A 26,256-nucleotide genomic window follows, 5' to 3' on the forward strand; every position below is an offset into this window, starting at 1 on the left:
CTCCCCCTACGAAAGTATCGGAACGGTGAGCCTTTGCTCAATGTTCTCACGTCTCATTGATTATTTCAAAAATAAATGACGGTCATACCTGTTAAAGGGATAAAATATATATTTTTTTAAACCAACAAGATTGCCATTGCCAATAGTCAGTACTGCCGTTTGGAAAGCGCAGAGAAAGAAAAGGAACCACAGGTGTTATCAGTAACAACTAGCCCGTGTGTAGAAAAGGACAGCCGGTGACAAGTTTTGAGGGCTTTAAAAACAAAAGACTTGAAAACACCTGTTAGTGACATCAGCGCCCGACACAGGCGACGCAGTCATTTGCAAGACGAATGAAAAACCCAACGCACAGAGACAAACAGGTCCTTCGAGAGAGAGAGAAAAAAAAACAGAAGGAGGCAAAGATCTTTAGCAAAGTGACGGAAAAGGTTCATGTTTAGAGGAAGAAATGACCCAAAACACGCCAAGTTCAAGTTTGGATGTCAAACTGAAATGTTTTTCAGTGCGCATAAAAACTGAAAGGAACCAGCCTCACGTTTGGATGGGGGGTGTTTATAAATTCGGATGGCAAGTCAACGATGTCAGTGTGGAAAGAAAGCCTTCAGGCGCTTATTTCTGTTTAGTATGCGAAGCGAGGAGCTGCCAGATGAGTGGTCACACGGGCATCGCTAAATTCCATTCCTGAATTCTTCGCAATTGTGCATTGACACTTTTTTTTTGCACAACAGAGAGAACTTTTGACAATTTTCTAGAGTTCATCCAATCGTGATCCACCACATTTGATAATGTTGACTTATCGAATCCTTTAAACCAAGCAAACAATAATAATTGCCAAACGTTTTTTTTTTTCTTCTAAGGTGCATCTATTCACATCACCGATAGAGATGAAATACAGAGATAATCCAAGAGGCCCCGAGCGCTCGGTATTTTACCCTTAGTGATAAACTCCCCACCACCCCCCGCCCCCTGCCCCCACGTTCGTTTGGGGTTTATGCATAGTTACGAGTCCCTGCTCTGCTCCCATCTGACCTCTAACCCCTACTTTGTCCTCCCATCAGCGTATCTAGCTTATGGCTGAGAAGAGCGTGGGAGATAGTTCAGAAAGAAAAATCAAGTGAGGGGAGTCAACTTTGACAGGGGGGGGGGGGGTGGTAGAAAGGGAAGGTGGGCAGGTGCTCGCGGGGGAGTGGGTGATCCAAAAATGGATGCTAACCCGCGTTTGTGTGTGTACTGGGTGCGCGCGGCCGGAGAATGATGAGAGCAGACCAGCGTGAGGGAAAGCTTAGCCGACTGCTAACACAAACAAATAGTGGGTTGGAGGGAGGGGGGGCGGGCGGGCTTGAAAGGTGGAGGCAGGAAAAATTGCGAGAAGAGTGTTTAGTGTCATCATTACGAACGGGATCTACCTTCCAACATCCTGACGTTGACCAGTATTGACGAGGGGCCAGGGCTGTGTTTACACAGGAGTCCATTATCAAGATGGCCATGCAGAGACCGGCTTCATATTTTTTGAGCACCGTCGCCGCCCTGGAAGAGAAGAGAAGTTTATGTGGAGGGGGAACTTGGAATCCGGATTTTCGAGATGGTTTCACGCATTGTTCGTTTGAGCCCAAATGGAGATGACGGTGACATTTTAAAAGTTGAAAATAAACGCTGTAGGACATTCGATTTTAAATGCCGTGCCGTCTGCTCACGCTACACTGTCTCGCCGTCGCTCTTTGGTGGAGGTTACATTACCCCCCCACCCAAAAAAAACGTCACTTCATGTCACATCCACTTGCACTTTCCACTTTCATGGGAGCCATAATGAGCACTGACTAAACAACAAATAAACAAAGATACCAAAAAAATGCGATGTGAATCATGTTTCCGGTTTGTAAGAGAAAACATCCTTAGCGTTTCGCGAGGATGGAGCATACGGACCAAAATATTAATTTCACCACCCAAAATGGTTTGTGAACTAATATGTTTGTGAGCCAAGCTTTCACGAACCAATTCCAACTTCATTGGCGTTTTTTTTTTCACTACACTGGAGGTTCTGTAGAAGGCAATAAATACAAACACGAAAACACTGTGATTGAAGTTTGGTAACCTTTTTTATGTATCTGTATTAAGAGTATTTCTTTTTCTTTTGAAATGATTGACACCTCATCAGTCACATTTTCTGTCTCTGATTGGTTGGTCTTCCTCAGGTGGGGTGGTTGTTAAAAAGGACACGGCCCACATAATTAAAGCATGATGTCCAAATTATGTACACACATTACAAGTTTAATGCGAATAAAAAAAAAATTTGGGATAAGAAGAAGGCCCAACCGTTTGTTGCACAATGCCCAAGTGTTTCTTTACAAAGTGACATCCCCAACGTCTGGCCCACCATTAAAGCATTATCAGTCGTCTTTTTTGGTGGGATTTTTGAGAACCCTCTCGTCAAACTGCCAAATAAAACATTCCACTTCTCACCCGGTCGTCGAGTGAACGCAGCACGGTGTGCGTTAGCATCATTAGCATAATTGAGAGTGACTGCGGGGTTAGCAAGACGGGCACCACCCCCCACCTTCCCACAAATTCCTGTTTGACAAATTATGCTAATGAATGAATGAGGACATAGTAGGCCCAGCTCCAGGCTTGTGAACAACAGATTGGGCCAGATAAGAGACCCGCGCGAGTGTGTGCGCTTTAGCGTCGCGTATTGATCGGAAATGTTGACACGCTCACAATCACAGGTTGGGCGGCGAGCCAATCACAACATGACTCTTTCATCTGGTGGGCTTCACTCGGAGACATGAATCCGATCACAGCAAAGATGGCGGACTCCGCATTGTGTGTCTTTTGTCGGCGCACAGCTGCTGTTCTCTTGCTTGTTTAGGACTTTTTTTTGGGGTTCCTGTTCAGGAGAGCGACCAGTGAAGGTTACTCCATGTCATTGGAATCTGCGCACAATGGACCCCCCCCCCCTTCCCCACAAAAAAAAAACTCCTCCTACTACTTTAGCGCCAGCATGTGAATCTCTTCACGAGTGTGTAGCTTTGATTGACCCCCACCACTCCATCCTGGAACCCCAACACACACACACACACAGGAGCGCTCGCTGCGGTTAAATGGCTCCCAGAAGAAGCAATATAAACACAAGTGTTCAATTTGAGGCCATAGTTCAACTGGAGTGCACCACACTGCTCCCGTCTATATTCCTGTCGTGTTAAACATGGACAATCCATTATAGTCAATCCCGACCTAACATTTGTTTTATAAACTACGTGTCTCCGTTCATTATGTTTAAGGAGCAGTCGCGTCCGTTAACCCGTCCATGGAATTTCGCATTCAACTTGTAGAATTTCATCCGATAAAATGAGATGCTTTGCTTGAACAACACAGGAGGTGCTGTCAATTTCACTGTTAAGAGTTTTCCAGTCCCGCTCTTGATTATTTTAATTATGTTTGATTTTTCCAGCATATCTTTTTTTTTTGAGGGGGGGTTCCCTTCCAAGCAATTTGAATCATGCAATATCTTATTTTCAACTGGCATATCACACATTCCAATCACAAGTGGTGCATTCGAAGTTACGAAGTAGGTGTGACGTCACGGTGCCATTTGCAAATTCTCTCTCTCTCTCTCTCTGGTTGCCATGGCACCGCCTACCTGAGTCAGTTCAGCGGCTATAACGCGCTCACTGTGCGGCATGTTCACTCGGCACGCCGGTGCACGTTGTCAGCCACTTATTTCGGGTCAGCGACTGGACCGCGGCCACGGCTCGATCGTAACGGAGCGCGTGGATGGAGAAGGGGTGGGCGCGGGGGGTCAGCGTCGCCGCACAAAAGCCGTTTCTTTACCTGCCCTCCCGGCCGCGGTGCACGGGGGAGCGCGCCTCTAAGCTGATTGGAACCGGAGGATGTGAATACCTCCCCGGGATTATTAGAGGGTTATTGGCGGAGGAACAATGCGCCGGGACTCGGCGCGTCATTCCCGGCTTTTGTTGGCGAGGCGGCGGACGCACGGTCCCGGGTCTCCAGACTCTTACGAGTGAGCCCACGCAGCCTCCCCGCTCGGTCTGTTCAACCACCCGGCGTGGATAATATGACTTCCTGGCCATTAACATATGGCAGCGTCCCTCTGTGTCTCCTGCTCATAGTTGCTCTCTGCGCTGGAACCTCCCCCCCGGGTGAGTGGAAGCCTCATTAGAGTCCAATTAAAATCGTATTTTTGCAATTAACCGACGTTCTGCCTCACGGTTCCCCCCTGCTCAGCATCAATCGGAACCCACAGCCGCACACGGACTTTCTTTAAATTGCACGTCTCAACAAGCAATGTTTCTTTTATCATAGCATAGTGAATAGGACTTGAATTGTATTTTCGCGTGGATTTAAAAAAAAATACATATATAGTAAAATGGATTACATTTTGGCAATAAATGTATGATATTCTAACAAAATGTGAAATGATGTTATATGCTATGTTTTTAGATCGGAAAATGTGATCGGATGATAAATTTTAGTGATTATATGTGCTCACTTTTGTCTTGACATCCATGGTGGCTGTTTTTTGAGGGTACAGAAAACTTACGGTACACTGTCCACCCTACCCATCCATCCATCCATCCATCCATCCATCCATCCACCATGTAAATGTCTGTTTCTTAAAAACAAAAACAAATGCCCCTTAAATAATCTCATCATATTGTGATTATTGCGGCCACATTATTTACGATATTTCGGAACGATAATGAATTGAAGATGTGATCTCGAACACATAACTAATTCCGCAGTTCAAAAACAATTCCAAAAGGGTGTTAGTTATTACAAAAAAATAAATAAAATTCAAACTTCATATTTTTTAGTCAAGCTGGTGAAAAAAAAAATCATTTTACTGCTGCCAGTTAAATATTGAGCTCATTGGAACACAATGCCAATGCTCAAAACAACCTGCAGCTATTCTCTGGCCTACATTCCCTTCTGTGAGCTCAGAGGCGCTTGGAAAAAAAATATGTGATCTCAGCAGATAGATCATCTCAATGAATCATTAATGCCACCTTTAGTCACCCGAGATATATTACGACTGCATAAATAGTGCTTTCTAGATTCAGCAGTCATAGTATTGGCTCTTAAAAAAAAAACGGGAGCTTATTGAGTCATGTAACGTTTGAACGCGTCCTATTGGACAAGCACCTGTTCCCACACTTAACTGCTTTTCCGCAGCCTGACGCATACTGACATGAGATGACACAAGTGTAGGCGATGCTTCCATCACCAAAACGGTTATCCAGCCAAGCTCCACCGCAAGACATTTACACAGGCTAAACCGTCCCCGGCAAATTCACTTTTCTTCTGCTTTTGTCACCATACCCTTCCCCCTTTAGGCGACAACTTGTGCTCATCTGCTCCGATTACGTCTTGCAAAGAGTGTCTCCGACGTGGGCCGCAGTGTTCTTGGTGCTTCAAGGAGGTATGGAACGTGTCAAAAAGTGCGCCTCTGGCATTCCTCGGATGATGCGCTTGTTTTGCTTTAATACCATCCGCAGATGTGAGCAACCCTCGTGCGGGACATGCGAATGTTTCCACTCCATTTCTATTCTTTCTCACACAGCAGCGGCAGCACAGGCAAAAGCCACATTTGACCCATATGTTTAGTCTACTCATCGCTGCGATCGTGTGCGTCTGCCTGGGAGTTCTGTCTCATAAAGCATCCACCCAGGATCGCTGCCCAGCCTTGAGGAAGTGGAAAAAAAAAAAAAAGGCTCAAACACTGTTTGGGGAACTAACACATCAACCAACACATACACATGACTGGCTAGACGACACAGACCACAGGGGTGTGTTGACAAGCTTCAGGTGCTTTTCCCTGCCATGTGACCTTTGACCTTTTTCCGGCATCACTGGGTCGTGCTCAACGGTGTGTGAAAGCATTCAAACATTTTTTTTTTCCACCAGCGGTGGGGATGTAACAGAGTAAAGTTGGTTCAAATGGATACGTGATCAGCATGAATGATGTCAGCTTGACATTTAGCAGAGTGATTACTATTCATGATTGAAAAGTCCTGCTGGTCAGTGAATTTACAAATCGGCAAGTGCGTTCGTTAAAATCCGCAACCAAGCTAGCTATAGTCACTCGTGTTCAGAAATCTTGCCCAGTCAAATTTTCCTGTTCAGGTTTTTGCAGGGCTGGACTCGACTTTTTCCATTCGCATTCGATTGCATGTTCTCCCGCGTGCCTGCGTGGGTTTTCTCCGGGTACTCCGGTTTCCTCCCACATTGCAAAACCATGCGTGGCAGGTTAATGGAACACCTGTTTTCCTTTTTTTCTTATTCTGGATCTTGGATTTCCCTGTTCCTGTTTTATTGCAGGATTTTCTGGAGGAGGCGGGTGCTGGCCATCGCTGTGACCTACGGGCGAACCTGCTCAGAAGAGGCTGTGGCCCGGAGTTCACAGAGAACTCAGACGTCAAAGTGGACGTCGACACCACCGTCGGCAGCACACAAGTGTCCCCGCGTGACATCGCCGTCACGCTCGCCCCGGGTAGGCTGCGGCGAGCGTTAGCATATTGATGGCTCCCCCGTTAGCTGTTGCTACAATTAAACAGCAAATGGCCTCATGTTAAGATGAACCGTTGTAATTCAGTTTTGTGTGCGCCAGGTTCCGAGGCGAGCTTCGTCGTTGCCGTCAAGCAGCTGCCACGGTATCCGGTGGATCTTTACTACCTGGTGGATGTGTCGGCATCCATGCAGGAAAATCTCGATCATGTAAGTGTTTACACCAACTGAGGCTTCATAAACATGAAACGCATGAGAAAGACCTTCAGGCGGGATTGAGGAATGACTGCGGATTTTAATTTTTGCCTCCACGTAACAGTTCTAACTGTCCTTCTGCCCCCCCCCCCCCCCCCCCTCAAAGATGTGTAACCACCACGGGTTGCTCATCGTTCCAGACAGGATATGAATCTTCCCGGTCTATTCAATTAATTAACTTTTTCATTCATTTTGAACTGTTGACTGAAATGGGCCTTAAAGGGAAAGAGAGAGAATTGATTCAAAAGAATTGATCTTTAACTAGCCAAAAGAAGCAGAGTATGAAGGCCGGTGCATGTAGAAAGTATACAAGCAAGTTTTAACGATGTAAATAAACGCTTTCGTCACCACTTATGCATTTCTTCCCTCACATTTTCCTCTGCCCGCTTCCCAGCTCAAGACAGTGGGCGTAGCTCTGTCCCTGCGTATGACGGAATACTCCTCAGACCTCTGGCTAGGTTTCGGCTCCTTTGTGGACAAGCCGGTGTCGCCTTACATTAACGTGCATCCCACCAAGATCAACAACCCCTGCAGGTTCGAAGAATTATTGGCTTATTGTCGTAGAAATATTCCAATCATATTCCAACAGGTGTCCTGGAGTTGTATGTGTCGGATGTCACGGGCCGGTCTGTGCAAAGTGTGCTAAATGTTGTTTTTAGAGCGTTAATTCATGAACAAGAGAATTTAAAAAAAAGTGGAAAAAAGGTTTGCCTTTGTACTGCGCTGAGTTGTACATAAATGTAAGAGGACTCGAAACAGAGCCGAGACTTATCATGGGGTGATGGTGAGGAGGATATTCGTGCAACATGGGGAAATTCCCCCCGCAGTCAAGGTCTATGGCAGGGCAGCATAACTAAAAGATGATTCAGGTCACAAGCACGAGCAAGCCCCCTTTAATCACAAAAGAAAGTTCGACATCTGCTCGGAGGTATAAATAGATAGAAATACATACCGTATATATCTGGAAGATGAGAAGAGCCCAAAGTTGAAGTCTCTGCCTTTCAGTGTGCTTTTGAAGATTCTGGAAAAGCACAAGTAGATTTGAGAACAGAAGGTTCAAGTGGCGTGATAAGACGCGAAGAGTACTTTGAGATAAGATTCTGAGGAAAGGATGTCTGAGGATTGTACATTTCTGTTTTTTTTTGTTCCATCCAGCCATTCAATCAAAGAGAACATGAAAACACAGAACTATTCAAATTCACCACTTTGGAGGGGGGCAAGACGTCGATGGTATAAGACATGTTTTTTTTTGGTTTGGTTTTGTTTTTGAAGGCAGGAGTAAAGATTTGAACCCCAACCTCAGGAACGTTAGCTTAAATGCGCTAGCCTCCAACTGTCAACCCCTAATTTCATTGCAAATATATTTTTAGATGGGACATGTCACAATCTCAAGTCTGAGCATTCCCCATGTGACTTTGCTTTTTTTTTCTTGGATGCGCCATTGTTCCAAAACACTGAACCGCTCTGAGTCGGAGACTGAAACAAGAGGCTTTTGAATGTGAACGCGACAATCAATAACTGTTTCCGTGACGTTTTTTTTTTCCTCCAACCAGTGACTACGAGATCCGCTGCCGACCCGCCCACGGCTTCCACCACGTCTTAAGCATGACTGGAAATATGAGCGAGTTCACACGCGTGATCAAACGCCAACGCATCTCGGGTAACATGGACACACCTGAGGGAGGCCTGGACGCCATGTTGCAGGCCACTGCGTGCCAGGTGAGCGAGGCAGAGTGAGTTAGCATCTTTGGATTATCGGGTATTTTTAGATGTCAACATGATTTATAAATTTCCACAGAATGATAACATGAACCCCTTTCATGCACCCTAGAACCTGATAACTCGATAAGCTGTCCACTGTAATAACCGCTGTCCCTGAAAGGGTTAAAGAAAAATAACTACATCTTCGTGATGCTCAATTCTCGCTATTTAATGACCTATAGGGATGAGTTAAAGCTCTCAAGAAAGCCAACTTTGGGTAGAAGAAACCTAATCTGCTCAAAATCCGAAGCTACCCAGCGAGTGGGTTAGAAACAACCCATCAGAGGGGGGGGGGGGGGTATAAATATGGTTTTGGATTTTCCAGGTTCCAACCTTGCCGCGGGTCTCTCCGACTTCAGTTGTTTACCGTTTTCATTTTCACTTCGGCCATGTTGACATTAATTAATCGTGTTGGCCCCCAGCCTGATTTTTAATAGTTCCAAAAAAAAAAAAATAGAGGAGACTGTTAAAATTTACCAGTCGGTTCCAACGCTTCAAGGGAGGCCTTTATTGCGGCAAGAATGGCGGCATTCTGACTCAGCGTCGGAGAGCACCGCCGGAATCCCAAGAAATGACGCCCCGACTTGCCTATGACTGACACACGCTTGCCACACATGCACACACACACTCACACACAGTGGCAGTAGTTCATACGATGCCTGCAGGGGGGGCGCTTTGAGTCATGCATTGCAGGGGGGGGGGGGGGGGCTGAGTAACCAGACTGCAGGGAAACACCACGGAACTCACGGCTCCACAAATAGACTCTCCATTATGTCATGCCTATCTTATTAACTTGCTGACTTTCCTTAAATATACACACAGACCCCCTTTTCTCCCACAGTCTATGACACAGACATAAACGTGGGGGTGGTGGGGGGGCGGCTGAGACTAGTGGGAGCATTCCTTTTTTTTTTCCCCCCCTTGAGAGCCAAAAGAGTGAGCCTGATGTTTGAAATTGGAGTATCTTACCGCATGTTATGTTATGTTATGTGCTTAGATTTTCCACACCACTCTTTTCATGTTGTGTTGCTGACACGTCAGCTCAAAGAGAAACTCGTTGGCGAACACATCCCGCCTCAGAAATATAGTGTGCATGCACAAAACGTTTTTACTGAGTACAGTTGTAACGATTTCAATAGTCACCTTGCTGTATTTGCTGAGGAATTAAGGGCAACGTTACGCAATATTAACAAATGTGGCTCAATAAATACGGACAAATCTTGAATCCTCCCACCTTCAGCTGACTCCACTTCAAATTCTTTCTTCTCCTGACAATGCCACGCAGTTATGCGGAAATGGCTCAAGTAGTTCCAGTGCAATCCTGCAAACAAAGACAACCTATCAGTGATGAAAACGCAGCCGTTCTGCCCGGAGGGAAAGTATGCAGGTGTTATTTCCAATGACTTAGGTTTGTTTCTTTTCAGAGAGCTGTGGGTTGGCGTCCAGAGGCCAAGCGTCTGTTGCTCCTGATGACCGACCAGCCCTCTCACCTCGCCCTGGACAGCCGACTGGCAGGAATTGTCATTCCGCACGACGGCTTGTGTCACCTGGAAAACAACGTCTATACTGGGAGCACCAGGATGGTGAGCGCGCGGGGAGAAGCCCGCGGAGGTCGCCGCGGATTTTCTTTACGCGCGTCCTATCCACCCTGAAACAAAGTGAATTTTTCTCTTTTGGCGTTTGACCTCAGGACCATCCCAGTCTGGGCCAGTTGTCTGACAAGCTCCTGGAAAACCACATTCACTCCATCTTCGCGGTGGAGAAACAGCAGTACCAGTGGTACGAGGTAATATTCAGTCCATAAAATGTTTGTGGCGTTTCCTAAAAAATACAAACAGTTCCTTAAGCGGCACGCACTAAATTGCCAAGCCATATAAGGTATATAGCTTATATGGTCACCTTCTCCATCATTAGTCACTGGGTGAGTGACTGGTGCTATGTAGTACCGCCATTAAGCTAACAGAAAAGACTATTCATGTGTCCCTTGCATCATAAAAACAACTCACTTTTAGAGGTGCTACTAAAAACAAGAAATGGAAAAAGCAAGCAAAGTACAAATACTTTGATACGGTCCCTTAACCCCCAATGTTTGAAAGCAGACGCATTAGCTCTACTGCTTCGTTTGTCCAAAATGTTACCGTTGTCAACCCTTGTCAAGATATCTAAAAAAGAAAATCCGAATAAGGTGTAGCCTACTTTTCAGTTGGTTAGCATTAATGTAGCATTCGTTGCTAGTCAGTTCACGTTGTTCTGATATATGGGTAGCCAATTTCAATCGCGTAAAGGTTGAGCGCTTGCTGGCGAGCTCTTAACACTCAAAACTAAAATGTTATCTTGGATATGACACGATGCAATTTTTTTTTTCCCTGTAGGAGTTAGTGCGCTTGCTCCCTGGCTCCTACCTTGGGAAGATCGGCTTCTTCCAGTCGCCAAACCTCATCGATCTAGTTGTGGACTCGTATAAGGTACGCACTCAACTTCCCGCTCTTTTCTCTGTGTCCAAACCCAAAAAGAAAAGACCGAGGTTGGGAAGGAGACTGCAGCAGTGTGAATATTTAAACCTACTAACATGCGTGCATATGCGTTTGTGGGGATGTGACTGCTGGTTTGTTCATATGGCTGCAGTCTGGCCTATAATCTCGCTTCCAGCACAGCGCTCTATTGTTTGTTTCAAGAATCGTCCGAATCCACAGATCTGAGTGCACGCTCACACACTCACACACACACACACGCACACACAGGCAGCTGAATTTGAACAGAAGCTGCTATTGTAATAGCCATCGGACCCCTCCCCATTCCTTCCCACAAACTAGGTGTCGCGACCATGTACAAAAACAAAGATTCTATTTTCGCCCTCCCCCCTTTCCCCCATAAGGCTCTTACAAAAACACACACACAACAATGAGGACATTTTGAGGACAAGTTGCAAATTTCAATCGTCACAATTAACACTCTTAGTCTCCAATTTCCGATCAGCACTGTTGTTTCTCCTCTCTCGCTTCTACATTCCTATGAGAGTATGGAAGGTTTTATCTTGGCAGAATTCAAGATCATTGTCTAATTCGATTATTTTTTTTTTTAATAGAGCTTGTTGTCAGATGTGACACTGTCAGTGTCATTGGATGACAAGGCACTCAGCAGGTACTGGACGGCCGTGTCCCCCATCTGTCCTGAAGGAGCAACCCCCAAAGAGCTGGGCTGCTTGGGGGTGCAACCGAATCAGACGGTAAAGCCGCAAATGCCAACGCAGTCATGTTTCTATCGTCATTCGTATTTCTTATTTTGTTGTATTGGATTTCCTTCCGCACACGATATACACATCATGAAATATTGGGAAAATAATCCAAGTTGAGCGGATTAGGCTAAAAGAGGTATTAAATGCAACCAAGAAAAAAAAAAAATTCCACGTGATTCCGTGATGTGTTTGTTTGCAACATTTTGAAATAGTTCACAGAAAATACTGCCGAATTGTAGAATTGTATCACATTTTTGCACAGCCCCGTGGAAGAAAATCTAGTGGCGTTCGGTTAAGATAACCAAAGTCTTTGTTTTGTCCTTTTACTTTCTATTCACTCCCTAATCTGCCCTTGAGTCTCCTTTCCTCCCACTGAATCATGCCTCAGTAGTTCAGCCCTTTAATCCATGGGTAGAGAAAATGAATTATGGAAGGTATTCAGTCGTTATCGGCGTAGCCCTAAAAATAAAATGAAAAATGTGCATACTTTTCCATGCTAATTAATATCAACCGTGTACGCCTATTAAACTACTTTGATAAGTGAAGACAAAATGTCTGCTACTTTTTTGTTTTTAGGGGGGGAGGGTTAGAGTAGAACTTAATGTCCACTTTATCAAGATAAAAACCTTTTCAAGTCACCCACATACAGAAGCTGGCATTTCAATAGCCTTTAGCTAGAAAATGTCCTTATCAAGTGGGGAACAAAGATGCTATTTTTGGCTCAACCTCCCTTTTTTTTTTCTATAAGCCGCCGACATTTAAGGGGGGAAAAAAAGAGCACCCAACAATGAAGGAACTCTGGGAAGGGTACAGCTTTTGCTAATCCCACTAGTCATACATTAGTCTCCCACGAGCTAGCAAGCAACCTACAGTAGTTTAAAGTCACTGTCATGTGAAAATATGTCTTTAAACTCCGACAAACCACCGCTAAAAAATGTGAACTGAGATTTTTTTTTTAATCGCCAATTATACAAAATGAGACAGTTGTCTCGATTGTCAAAAAATGTCAGCGTCTCCACTGAATGTGTAAAGTGCTAGCTTACAAGCTAACAACGCTGAAGTGAAACCAAAGGAAGGACGGCGAGCTTTTACTTCATCCATGGCATCAAGATTCTATTTTTTTTTCTTCTCAACACAGGTCTACTTCAACATCACCATTGGCCTCCACTCCTGTCCTGACCACGGTGCCGATGAGGACATTCAAGTGATGGTTCGCCCCGTGGGCTACAATGAATCCACCACTGTGAGGATCCATTCAAAATGTCAGTGCAGTTGTGGGTCAACAAGACGCTGCCACGAGAGCGGACGCTCGCTATGCGCGGGGACCATCCACGGCCCCGGTTGGGAGCAGAACCCGCATCGGGGATTTGTTAACGAATCAAACTGGATTTGCCGAGCGGAAGGCGCTCAGGTGGACTGTAGCGGTCGTGGAGTGTGTGAATGTGGGAGGTGTACGTGTGAGCACAGCAGACTCGGCACGATCTATGGGAAATACTGCGAGAGTGATGACTTCTCCTGTTCTTACAGAGACGGACTGCTATGTGCGGGTAAGTTTTTGACGGGTATTCGTTAATTTTCAACACAGAAGTGCACATTTAAAAGCAATGAGAATAATGCGAAGTATACAACGATGCAAAAATGGTCTTGTGTCTGCTCCTGACAGCACGTGGTGCGTGTGTGTTGGGTGAATGTGTGTGCGAGGACAACTGGACAGGCGATAGCTGCGATTGTCCCGTCTCAACAACGACCTGCCAATCACCGGATGGCTCGCTGTGTAGCGGACGAGGCTCGTGTGTGTGTGGCCAATGTGTGTGCGACAATCACAGATACTCCGGAGACTTCTGCGAGAGATGTCCTGCTTGTCAAAGCACCTGCCAATCAAATTGGTACTTCATTTTGTTTTGCCGCGACAAAGCCTGACGAGTGGCTACGTTGCTCGAGCTGACATGTTTTTGTTGGTGTTGTGTGTCTCTTTCAGGAAGTGTGTGGACTGTCACATGTCTCGCGGTTTCAAACAACACGAGGCGGGATACTGCAACCACACTTGCGATTCGGACGTTGTTTACAACGGCGACGTGAAGTCAGGTAGAGAGCTGTTTTGGCTAATGTTGCTGTTTGACATTCCCATTCCACTATAAACAAGCGGCGGTAAGCAATAACCAAGTATTTATTAAAATATTTTTGACAGATTTTAACGTAACACACACTGCATCGCCAACTAAAAATTATTTACATGGGAGGAGCGCATATTTTTGTCCTCTAGAGGCCGCTGTCCACACATTCTACACTATGTAGTAACGATGACTGTGAATGGGAGTGGCCGGCTAGTTTCTGCCAATCGCTTTAACCACTTTAGTGTCCGGTTGGTGGTGTCAGTTGAGGCGTTCGGCGGGTCAGCTTAGTGAATGTGCTTGATTGAATTGTATTTCGTTGTCGTTCGATCAATAATGCGATTGAAACGCCACAATCCCGGCCACTTGTAATGGATTACAGTTTGGTCTAACCATCAGTCGGAGGTTTAATGCAATTATGCTCCAATGTGTACTTAGCAGAGACGTGCAGTCGAGTAATTGTACCTAATTGTGGAATAAATGAACTGCTAAATTCTTTTGTCGACATTAATTCGAGGGTGTTTATCTCTCTGTCCAGCAGGGCGGAAGTGGATTCAGTGCATGTACATGAGCAGCGACAACTGTCGGTATTGGTTTCACACAAATTTTGAGTCTGGACGGAGCCGGCTTCACATTAGCACAAGAGCAGGTATACACACACACACACACACACACACACACACACACACTCGCATCCACCAAATCAACTTGCCTTCATTCCAGCACTGCTACTATTGCATGTCACCTGCATCCCGGTGCATTGGAGTCAGCAAGTCTGTTGTCAGTGCCGCAGCTGTATTTCACATATTCCCCTTTCTCTCCAGCCTCTCTGGCTCGACACTCACTTGGAAAAAAAAAACAACTCACACCTGCACACACTATTTGAAATACCCGCGCTCAGGTTTACGCTTTCGCACACATCCAAGTGCTAGTGTTCATCCCCCGCCTGGAGTTTTGGAACAAAACTGCCCATTGTGCATTTTCCCTCCATCTCCTCTTATCCCCTCAACCCGACGGGACACTGCTGACGCCTGCTCCTCCCGGGTGCAGCAGGAGCCAGGTCTCCATGGCAACCCCATTACTAAATGTCTTTGGGCTCTTTGTTTTGAGCCATGAGGCTGTCATCTACACATGGTCCCAGCAGAGACACGGCTAATAGCCAACTATTCCAGAGCTGGGTTTGTGTGCGTTGTGTGCGTATTATTCTCTTTGCGGCCAATCAGGGAGCAAAAGTTTCACAAACGTAGACAACAGAAAGAACAATCTATAAATTTAGAGTCAAACTATGAATGTATGACCCGTGTGTGTGCGTGTGTGTGTCCGCAGAGTGTGCCAGTAGAGGTCGGCTGGTTGGGACCTTCCTGAGTGTGTGCGCACTGACAGTTCTGTGCGGGCTGGTAGTGGTGGCAGTGTCTAGGCTGCTTCTGCAGAAAAGAGGCTGGTCACCTGGAGATGCCAGCATGGATGGAGAATACAACTGCACTGGCAAGGTAAGCTCACCAGTGAGCACAGCAAGGGGTAATTTTTTTACCCCTGACATTTTTTTTTCTCTTTTGAGTCTTTTTTTAAAAACCATTTCAGTGTCAGGGGTGTTCTGCTACGACGACAGGTTTGAGCGAGGCAACAGACCTACATCTGTGTTTTACATTTCCGCTTGCCTCCCAGCTTTAGTAAACACAGTGTTGGGATACGCAACCTCACGTGATTTACGCAAGTGCCGAGAAAAATGAAGGGGGGAGGGTGTCAAAGCTGTTTTGGACTTACAGCAGTTCACAATTGTATTTCAACTATGACTCATAAATACATCAAGGGAGACACACTATTGCTTGTGTGCGGCTGAAGTGGGGGTAAACGTGTACCAAATCGGGTGTTTCTACACATTTCTGTGCACTACTAGAACTAGCAAATACGTTGTAACATGGCGGAAATCTCATATAGCGGTGCGATGTAGTCCTTGGGAAAAAGAAATGTATCGAGTAAGGCAGTCCATAAAGAGCTCCACACTTAACACCGCCAAGTACACGTTCATGTACGTAACGGCGTATATTCAATCGCCCTTTAGGAATTGTCCTACATCCCTACAAGCAACGAGAAGACAGTCACTTACCGAAGAGATCGACCGCCTAACCATTCGATGGAGATGACCGTACACGTAAAAATGCCCCTTGGTGAACCCTGGCAGTAATGCCAGTTGGGGGGTCAAGTGGACACATTCCAAGGAGTAGAATTGGACTCTGTTCTGCGTTCCTGTAGATATGCAAAGTCTGATGGTCGTAAGAAATTTAAAACCTCTATTGAATTATGGTTATTATTATTACGATTTTAAGTTCAAGAGTTTGGGACTGAGGTTGCCAGTAAGAGTATTGTGGAGATGGCCCGATTATTTAAAAAAAAAAAAGTCCTCCAAACTCTCAGTGTAAAAGCACTAAGTCTTCTTCAAAGATGATCAGTCATGACCACTTAATTTTATGTTTACGTCTGGTGTCAGGGCTTCTGGTCAAAAGGTTGTGCTCCAAATACTGCATTATGGTTCAGATATAGACTGCCCTCTTGTGGCTAACATAAGGTACGATTTTTTTAAACTTTACCATTCATGCTGTCTGCACATAGTACCGGTACATGGGCTTTATTACTTAGGGTTAATTTATGACGGGCACTTGTGACAATTTTCTCTTTCGTGTAAATGTTTTGGTTCATTGATTCACGTTGTTTCATCGTTTATGTTAACTGATTAACTACATTGCTTTTTTTTCCTATCAGAGGATTTTCTTGTGATTTGAAGTTGTCGATCGGTTTAGACTTGCACTTGTTTTGCATTGTACTACTGAGGTGTCTCTTCATTCCAGGGCATGAGAGCTGTTCAGCGGGATTCAAGTAACATTTTTTTTTGTGCTAAACTGGGCATTAAGGGTGCAGAAACAAATCCACTGGAATAACAATAAAAGTGTAACATTTACCAGAATATATCATCACAGGCATAAACAATTGACCTCAAATGAGAAGTGCACTTGCTGTATGTTGGTCTACTGCCACATCTAACTCAATTGGGCTGATGACTTTATACTTTTGATTCCTTGGTATGTCCCAAGCTAAGCTCGAAAGGTACTGCGATCCAAAGTGGAAGAGCGTTCTTCTGCTACTCTCCTCATGCACTAGATGACTTTCCATTCCTTTTCCATTTTTGTGATTTTAATTTGAGGCGATGATGTTTACAGCAATAGCTGCTTTATCTTTTTTTTTTCCTGTTAAGCCAGAAACACTACTATTTATTGTAATGTATTTTCTTATTAATTGATAAGCAAGTTGTACAATTCTAAGATGAGTCTACTTGAGCTGCAATGTTGTTTTCGGTCAAAAAATAATAATAGCAATCAAGCTATCAGCAATAAGTGAATCATCTCATTGAAATAACAGCAGCACTTCTGTGTCGTTTCTGTGTCCCTCGTGAATTGTGTATCATGTCTTTCAATCACAATAAAAGAGTGCAAGATTTTTCCAAACTAATTTATGTGTGGAATTGTGGAGAAAAAAAAGGTGTTGCCGGACAGTTTTTGCAATCTGAACACTAGATGGCGATGTACACACACAAAAAAGCGACATGGAGATCAAGCAATATCCTCCACTAAAAAAAAGATCATTTGGATTTACTTAATTCGAACACATACATCGGTTACATGTGATTAAAATGCGGTAAACCTATGTGACTTTCCTAAAAAATAATCAAATACATTTTAATCACGTGCAAGCGAAAAAAATTTTTTTGTGTGTGTGTGTAGTGACCGCTGTCGAAAATATCGTTTCCCATCGATTAACATTTGAAAAAAAAAATCGGATACAAGAGATAAATGTAAAAGGTTAATTGTGTACTTTCTGCCATCTATTGGCGTAGAATCGATCTGCCTGTCACTATACGTGAAATTGGATCTTTTCTTACGGGAATCGCTCGTCGAATGTAAGCAACCAAACGATCAAGACTCCTTTTCAATTAAGTATGTGGAGGATGTTCAGTTTAATGCGAGTTGTGCAAGATATTGTTGGCGTGTTGTAATACATTACCGGTCATTGTTGCAAATGAGCTGCCTAACGAGAAAAGTGTGTTTGACCGGTTTTATTGACACCAGGGAGCTACAAGCTAAATTATTACAAAATACTTCTTTTACAACTACTCGTGAATTAAGAGAGCCATAAAATCAGATAGACTCACTTAATTTGTGCTTAAAAGAAGAATAGTGATGAAGAAATTAAATCCAAAAATGCAAACAATGAAGCAAAGTAAAAACAAGACAATCTTTATTTTTTTAGAAGCCGACAAATAACATGAGGTAAGCGTGTTTAGTCTGACACTCATCATAAAGTGCAATGTCTTTTTTATGTTAAAAAAAAAGCTGTTTATTTCACCTCATTTGCCTGGACAGTCAGGTCCACCTCTGGGGACAGCCTCGGGCTTCCGCCCACGCCGTTGTCCGTGTCTCTGTTACCTTTCCCAACCCCGTCTTCTTCCGCTCTGTGTTCGGTCCCCTCGGGGCCGTGCGTCCGAGCGTGTTTGCTCAGGTGGTCGGAGCGCATGAACCTCTTGCGGCATAAGGCGCACTCAAAGCGCTTCTCTCCGGTGTGCGTGCGCAGGTGCCTCTGGAGCTCGTCGGAGCGCGTGAAGCGCTTCCCGCAGAAGAGCCAGTTGCACACAAACGGCCTCTCCCCGGTATGCCAGCGAAGGTGAGCCTTCAGGTGGGACGTCTTGCCGTACACTTTCCCGCATCCCGGGACGTGGCAGTTGTGCGCGGCCCTGCGCCGCGGGCTCGACGCGCCGTGACCGAGGCTGTCCGCCTCCCGACAGTTAGGGCAGTCGCAAGTGGCTCTGCCCGCGTAGCGACGCGAGGAGGAGCGCGAAGATGCCTGCGGAGGGAGCGCCGGGCTCCCCGCGGAGGAACCGGAGGAGGTGGACTCCGAGTAGGGTGGCCTGAAGCCATTGAACAGGTGCTGCGTGCCGGGGAGGAGAGGCTGAACGGCGCAGGGGTTGCGCTCGGAGGAGCCGTAGCCGCTCAGCGATGACGGCATCCCGACAGGGTTGGGAGTATCCACCCAAGCGGTGCTTCCGTCCCACCAAGACGAAGGCCCGCTCCCGACCTCCGCCCCAGGCATGAACCATGACTCGTACGGATGCGTGTGGAGCCGCGGGTAAATTCCTTCCACGGAGGCCGGTAACTTGGTGAGAAACATGGACCGCTGTTCAGGAAAACTTGCGTCGGACTGCCCCGAGGTCTGGTAAGCTGAAAGCTCGTTGGTGTTGGCTACCGAGAAGGTGCTCGAGTTGTCCGAGAATCCCATCCCGTTACTCTTGGAGGTGAGACAAGTGGCGGCCGCGGCGCTCCTTCTCCACGGGTGGAAGCCCTTGGAGAGTCCCGTGGGCATGCAGGAGAGGTCAGGGGTGCAGTAGGAGGGGCTTGACTCCCCGATTCTGCTGCAAGTGGCCGCCAACATGGCCAGCGGGGTGCTGCTCAGCTGGGGGTCCTCCTGTGGGAACGCGCAGACTTTTTACAACCGCCTGTAACTTGATTCATGTAATGTGATCAATTCAATTTCAATTATAAGTATGGCTGGCCCCTTGAGATGAGCAGCAATCTCATTTTTAACCATAAAACATATTCTACATAAACAGTCACGACAACATTAAACTTCAAGTGATCTAGTTAACGCCCGTCAGGACTTTTCAATCATTAAAAAGTGCGTTATAGAGACAAATGTAAACTCACCCCCAGTAGTGTTGCAGCCATGGTTTGAGCCATCCAGGTCTGTGTGTGTTTTGTGTGCGTGTGTCACAGTGCGCTTTTGTCTGCTCTTTTGTACTTGATGCTTCCTCGTGCCTCGGAAGCCTAGAGGCCAATGGACCAATCAGAGGCCAACGCGGGTTGTCTTTTGCACTTCGCAGCCGGAGGATGTAAATTTCCATGCGGAAAAAAATTGAGCGCCGCAAAAAGTGAGATTTTGGTCCTTTCACAGCAATTTGAGAGTATGGGAGTGACACAATAAAGGCAGGCACACTGATCTGTTACCGCGGAAAAGGTCTTGATCGGAAATGGCGTGTTTGTGAAATAAAAAAATGTTATTGCTTGACATTTTATTTTTTGACCGACACCTTAATCCAAGACTCTAAATTATCCAGGTGGAGATATGAGAAAATTGATGATTTCATCTCATCACTGCTTTGTATTCACGTACGATCAGAGGAAGATTACAGTTGGTTAAGAATTTTTTTTAAAAAAGGAAAAAAAAACCAAACAAGCTTGCTCTGCAAGTTACTTGAAATAAAATGTATTTAAATCCCATATTAATGACAGCCCTGCTGTGCGTATGCCTGTGTGATGTGGCCTCACGGAACGTGTCAAAACATACAAGTGTGGTTAAAGATGAATGCTTGTAAAGATGTCAAGACCTGGCAGAGGAAGAGGTCGGACCGGTCCATTCCATCCTGTCCCTGGGGCGGTTAAATACGCCCCAGGGGCGGGGGTGTTAAGTAAGGACACCAACTTCACTGCCTCTGCAATTTCACATCATTCAACAAAACAAATGCGGGATTCCGCCCCCAAAACACTTCCTTCCTGTGCTTTTCCTATTCTTATCAATCATGTGAAACTGTCAATCACAACTTGAAGCCCATGAATTGACACATCACTTTTTTTTATTTAATGTTTGAATACTTACATCTATTTTTGGGACAGCCTAATGAAAGTCAGTGGAGCAAATTGAGTGATTGAGCAGGAATGGTAAATTGGCTTGAAATGACCTCGGGCATTGTGGCATTTGACCAGTTTTGTATCTTTGCTGTCATGAGGTCGGACAATCGCTTTGTGGAAACTTTGAAACCGTCAATGTATATTTTTTTTAAGAATGATCAAATCAATTATTTGAATCTGTATAATTGTTAGTGTTTGTGCGTCATTTTTTTTAATACACTGCCAGTGGACATGACCAAATTAGTGTGCCTTGCCTTTGCCCCCTGGGGCACCGATTCCTTCACAGGTGGACTTTACAGTCGGCCATCTTCACTCTAACCTGATCGTCATCCCCATGAGCCACCCAAACAGCTGTCCTGTCTTTACGCGCATTCTTTTCCCACACTGAAAGTGTGTGTGCGCGCCAGCGTGAAAAGCCCCATAATGAAACCCTGTCTGAGGCACAACCTGTTCTTTTAAGCCATGATAATGACCACATTATCACGCGCCATCAGACGTCAACAAAAAAAGATGGTCGCGCACTCTCCGCGCACTTTGTGGCCATCGAGACAGAAAACGCAGGGAAGAAAAGAGTGAAATAAAGATCTGGCACATCTCAGGGGGGGAAGACTTATGGCTGGGGTATTTTATTTCTCCTAGGAGTTTTGCTTACCTCCTCTTTTGTTGCCGTCAAAGGGATCCTCTTGCAATCGGACGGCGGCCATTTTGCTCAGCTGCCCCTGCTGGGACAATTAGAAAGGAAATGACCATGTGAAAAGACAAGCGGAAAGACATGACAAAAAATATATATTCACTAGAACCAGGGGGTTATGCTATCAATTAGTAGAAGGACAAGATACAAAGCAAAACTTTTTTTCAACGTCTGTGCAGTCCAATCCATGCTCCATGTCAGCATTTTCTCTGCTACAGATGCTCACTGCTTCCAACTCTTACACTGAAGTTTTTGCAATTGATTGTAACGTGAATGGTCATTAAACATTAGTGGGCTGCCACTGAGCATATTGTACAGCATACTACAGAAAGTATGTTAAATTAGGAAAAAAAAATGTCAATACATACCTTTATTTCCATGGTCCACTTTAGCATCTTTCGTGTTGCTGTGAGAGAAAAAGAACAGAAAAACTCGTGATGAAGTGAAAGGTAACCCGCAGGCACCTTCTAAATCCTATTCAAAAACATCACAGCCTAACCATGATTCCAAATAAATTCCATATGTACCGCAGACTGTTCAACTCCAGTCCTGTAGGTGGAGCTAACAATCAATGGTCGCCACCTCCAAAACAACCGTAAACGAAGAGGCAATGTTTGGTAAGATCCACCTTTGATTTGGGCTCAAAATACTGTAACCCAGAAAAATCTTAGCAGTTCACCATAATGTCAGAAAAGTTATAAAAGTTTGATTGCTATAAATGTTATCTCAAACACCAGGCGCATACACACAGACACACACACACCAAAATAAGCAGCACAATTGAAGAGGAAAGTTTCTCAAGACCAATAACAATTTTAAACTACTCAAGACGGTGGCCAGAGTTTTTCTAAGATGACCTTTGACTGATAGGAATTTGTCTTTCGAGGCCATCAAAATGGATCCTCTCCAAACAAATGAAGCTGCGTTCTGCGTTTTCGAGAAGGGGAAGAGGCATTTTAATACATGCGCCTTGAGCTGCTCGTCGATGGCTTCCCATCATCGACACACGGACGTGTCTGTCGTGACTCGGCATCGAGCTGATGAACAACATTTCAGGTTCGCCACTATGAAAACATTCCCGGTGTAGAATATTTGCTTTCTTACTCATTAGCAATTAACTGGAACAACAGCCACAATCACACCTATCTGACAATTATGTGCTATCAAAACTGATTTGACAGGCTAGACAAAAAAAAAAAAAGCCTTGGAAACGGCATCAACAAAGTGGCAAATAATCTCCCAGGGTTTCCCCTCACCTTGGCACACAAACTGCACGTTGCACCTGAGAGCGGTTCTGCCGAGCTTTGCCAAACGCACTTAGAATTGAGAAAGTAGTGTCATTACACAGTACGGGATTTTGATTTATTTTTGCACAGTAATTCACATTCATGAATTGAGGACATAAATGAGTTATTCATGGGCAACAAGTCGAGGTTGAACGTGAATTAAACAAGTGACTTAAAAAAAAAAAGAATGCATTTCTGCTTTAGTTACAATCGCACACCAGTAATATTGATTAATTCCTTTGTTTGTTTGTTTTATCTCAACAGGCTGCACAGAAAGGCAAAAACGGAAAAGTTTGAGGACGAAGAACATAATCATCCTTCTTATCGTGACTATAATGAATGGCTACACTTCTCTTGAGAAAATGTTAAGTGTCGGGTCCCTTTTCAGGGGGCCGTGATTCAAAGTGACAAAATAATTAAAGGGGAATGTTGACCTCCCCTGGTAATTTTTTTTTGGGGGGGGGGGGTTGAAAGGAGGGGTTCATTGGAAGGAGACTGAAGCAAGGTTGTTCAAGTTAACAAAATAAACTAAAATTATATATATTTGTGTGAATGAAATAAAATAAGAACACAAGAATGCTTTTAAAAAACAAACTGACTGAAACTTAATTTCATAAAAATAACCATAATTATAGCGAATGTTTATTTGTCTTTGCCAATTAATTTCGTACATGAGAGAGAAAGATGCGTACAAGCTGCAAAAAAGCAGTGCACACGATTACATGTATGTGAAACGGTACATGAGAGGTCATCAATCAGAGCAGGGAGGTGAACATGCACACACACACACACACACACACACACACACACACACACACACACACGCACACACGCACACACAAACACACGGACTGCAGCTTCAGGTGGTTACACGTCTGCTATTGTACTGATGTTTCCCGTCAAACATGAAACATTTCTTTTGCCACCTCAAGCCCCCTCGCGGCTCTGGGCCGTCATTCAGGACATACACAGACAGGCCCCAAACAGGCCGGCAAGTCGGATCAGGTCCTGCGCTCAGGTACGCACGCTAATGCACAATTTAACACACTTACCTTTGGATCTTTATGGCGTGCTGCACCCTTCACTTTGCGGCACTGGAAAGGTCTTCCCCGACTCATGGACATTGTCTTCAAAGCCAGATTGTAGGCAGGAGTATACACACACTTGTAAAAAGAATCAGCCCCAGACGCCACATGGCTGCTCATTGTCTGAAAGCGGCACATGGCTCTTGTCTTTTTGTCCTCCGCAGTCTTTCAATACAGCTGCCTGGAAATGGAACAAAATCAAATAATTGTATACACTTTGTGAGGCCAAAATGACATTTCACACACAAATTCAGGATGCACAATTACCACAGGAGAAGTTAGTTTGACCTCCCAACTTTTGAATGCACATCCACTGGTTCAGTATTCTGGGCCTTTTTTTTTTTGCACAACTTGAAGTAGCTTTAATGGCAAAAAACAAAACAGGTGTTTGATCCATGACAAGAACAAGACAATAACATTTCCACAAGCTAAAACTCAAAGTGGAGAGGATGTTAAATTAGATTCCAAACAACAGTTGGTCAAAAGGGTCACGGGTCCACCCAGAGTTCACTCTCAGTTCAAGTGACCTGCAGTGCTACCTGCAGGCATCTCCGCTCTCGTCTTCATCTACCTGGGTGGGGTCAACTTACTCTCATGGATCACTGCTGTACGAGTTGTCACATCATTTTGGTGGGTTCTGTCCGAGTTTGTAAAGTACTGAAGGAAGGTGTACTTGGTGTGTTATGGGCTGACATGAGCATGCTTCCAGTCAGCTGAAACAAACATTATAAATACCTGTTCTTGTCACAGACGCCAGTCGACGCATTCTGGAAATTCTCAGGCCGTGAATCTTCACTGAAGCAAATGACTCACGTTGAGCTCGGTGGAAAAAATATATATATACCACTGTGGGAGCGTTTTGTTATCATGCGCATATACACCATTGAACTATTCTCACATTCAACTAAAACACTTTCAGACGCAAATTAAACATGAACACATGTGGCTGAAATCCTCTCATACGTCATTGTGAAATGCTCTCATGCTTAAATTGGACCACCCGCTAGAAAATTGTTGTCCTGCTCACACATTACTAAAACACAATACATCCCACGACTGAAAGCTTTTACACACAGCATTGCAGAGCTCTCACATTATACACAAACACTCTACTATACTGAAATGCTCTCATGTAACATCCTAAAATATGCTTTTCAGTGGTGTGTGAATGCTGAAATCAGTCGTGCGGGAATGCTGAATCAAGTCGCCAATTGCCCCTCACAGGAACTGACCACACTTAAACCACTGCAAAACTCTAATAAAACTCCATGATGATGATACTAGTGGACACAGTAGAAAATGTCTTCTTCATCTTGCTGCATAACCGTCCTGGCTGCAAGATGACACACAGCTTTTTTTTTAAGCATGCAATCTCGTCGATCCACTCATTACAATTGTGCCCTTGCCAACTTTCAAACAAGCAAGTCCAATTCAATGAGTGAGTGATGAGTAACACGCACGCACACACACATCAACAGAAGAAGCTTCTGCCAAAACTCACGTTAGTCGTAAATCTCTTTGTCTTTCCAGACTTACCTTTAAGAGGAGACACCGTGACGCCACTGCTTCCAGTGACAAATGGACACCACCCACCCACTCTTCTGCCATAAAAAAAGAGAGAGAGAACATAATTGCACAAAAGACAACACGCCACACAAACATTCATCGACTCACCCACATATTATTAATGTTATGTCATTCATTCAGTAGGATTTGAGTTGTGTGATTACAAAGTTACAGAAGTGGAAAAAAATCACTCCACTAAAATATCCTGTGAAATTATTCACAGCTCTGATGACGAAATGCAATCATCAATAAAGGCAGTATTATGAGGAGGAAATATTTCTTTATTCTATTCTCTAAAATATTAACCCATTTTGGTTTCGTTGTTGGATCCTTTACTTATTCGGAACTAAAAATAGCAATACTTTCAATTTACTTACGAAATACTCTTTTAATAAATTTATACTCAAGGATATGTTAAGTGAAAAAAACAAATACCTTGAAAAGTATTTTCAAATACAGTATACAGGTACTGTACTATACTATTTAGCTTGTGTGTGGCGCCACCTACTGATGTAATATGTGAATAACACACTCTTCCATACTGTTTCGACTGAATTTCCAAAAAAAACCTCACATTATTTTAATCCAGATTTTTTTTCTAAGATTGGCGTAATCCCTACTGATTGTCAAATTGTGTCAAATGTCAAATCTTTGTACAGAAATGCACAAGGAGTACCGAATAATTTCGCATAAAGCGACTCCCCTTTTTCCCCCAGGCCAACCCTCGTTGCTTAGCAACGCCTCGCAATGTGGCCCGGGGGCGGGGGCACTTGGCTGCCTGTTACGCCGCATTTATTAAACGTGTGCTTGTGGGGAGAGGGAGTAAATTCTGTGCACACAAAAAACAAATCATGTAGAGTGTTACAGTGAAAAATAAAAACCCTGCTCACTTAATGAAGTATTTGTATTTAGGATTATACAATCTCTCGGTCAATGTCGTCTTTTTATTCGTCCTTGGACGTTACAAAATCAAACTGATGTAATCATTTGATTTGATCTGAAGGTCAATGTTG

At 44.5% G+C, this 26,256-nt stretch overlaps 2 protein-coding genes and 1 long non-coding RNA gene across 4 annotated transcripts; 1 reads left to right on the forward strand and 2 right to left on the reverse strand.

The window, feature by feature from the left end:
* The first annotated feature begins 3,628 nt into the window (after positions 1-3,628).
* On the forward strand, positions 3,629-17,388 carry itgb8 (integrin, beta 8). 2 transcript variants are annotated; one of them, XM_052071832.1, is made up of 16 exons: positions 3,629-4,157; positions 5,352-5,437; positions 6,337-6,508; positions 6,626-6,732; positions 7,172-7,311; positions 8,331-8,496; positions 9,963-10,121; positions 10,229-10,324; positions 10,911-11,003; positions 11,624-11,764; positions 12,912-13,320; positions 13,437-13,659; positions 13,752-13,858; positions 14,423-14,533; positions 15,211-15,374; positions 15,947-17,388. In XM_052071832.1, exons 1-16 carry the CDS (start codon positions 4,073-4,075, stop codon positions 16,067-16,069), a joined length of 2,382 nt encoding a protein of 793 aa, XP_051927792.1. In that variant the 5' UTR covers positions 3,629-4,072; the 3' UTR covers positions 16,070-17,388. The 2 variants fall into 2 exon arrangements, with proteins under 2 accessions (XP_051927792.1, XP_051927793.1); XM_052071833.1 differs by having other exon boundaries at positions 3,630-4,157; positions 14,426-14,533.
* Positions 17,389-18,152: 764 nt separating this feature from the next.
* On the reverse strand, positions 18,153-19,922 carry sp8a (sp8 transcription factor a). Its single transcript, XM_052071836.1, has 2 exons — positions 19,635-19,922; positions 18,153-19,395 (listed from the first exon to the last, which is right to left on the reverse strand). The coding sequence occupies exons 1-2, from the start codon at positions 19,665-19,667 to the stop codon at positions 18,274-18,276; spliced, it is 1,155 nt and encodes a 384-aa protein (XP_051927796.1). The 5' UTR covers positions 19,668-19,922; the 3' UTR covers positions 18,153-18,273.
* A 96-nt stretch (positions 19,923-20,018) lies between these two features.
* On the reverse strand, positions 20,019-25,835 carry LOC127604641 (uncharacterized). Its single transcript, XR_007963377.1, has 4 exons — positions 24,413-25,835; positions 23,645-23,858; positions 21,675-21,712; positions 20,019-21,337 (listed from the first exon to the last, which is right to left on the reverse strand). It is a non-coding gene; the product is annotated as an uncharacterized LOC127604641 (long non-coding RNA).
* Between the last annotated feature and the right edge of the window lie 421 nt (positions 25,836-26,256).

Source organism: Hippocampus zosterae, chromosome 7 (genome assembly GCF_025434085.1).
Source record: "Hippocampus zosterae strain Florida chromosome 7, ASM2543408v3, whole genome shotgun sequence".
NCBI lineage: Eukaryota > Metazoa > Chordata > Actinopteri > Syngnathiformes > Syngnathidae > Hippocampus > Hippocampus zosterae.

Excerpts from the sequence above, each read along its gene's own strand:
- itgb8 (XM_052071832.1), top strand. The coding sequence starts at position 4,073 with ATGACTTCCTGGCCATTAACATATGGCAGCGTCCCTCTGTGTCTCCTG. Across the intron at positions 11,004-11,623 it reads TAGTTGTGGACTCGTATAAG|AGCTTGTTGTCAGATGTGAC; the intron begins GTACGCACTCAA and ends TTTTTTTAATAG. Across the intron at positions 14,534-15,210 it reads TCACATTAGCACAAGAGCAG|AGTGTGCCAGTAGAGGTCGG; the intron begins GTATACACACAC and ends GTGTGTCCGCAG.
- sp8a (XM_052071836.1), bottom strand. The coding sequence starts at position 19,667 with ATGGCTCAAACCATGGCTGCAACACTACTGGGG. Across the intron at positions 19,396-19,634 it reads TGGCTGCAACACTACTGGGG|GAGGACCCCCAGCTGAGCAG; the intron begins GTGAGTTTACAT and ends GCGTTCCCACAG.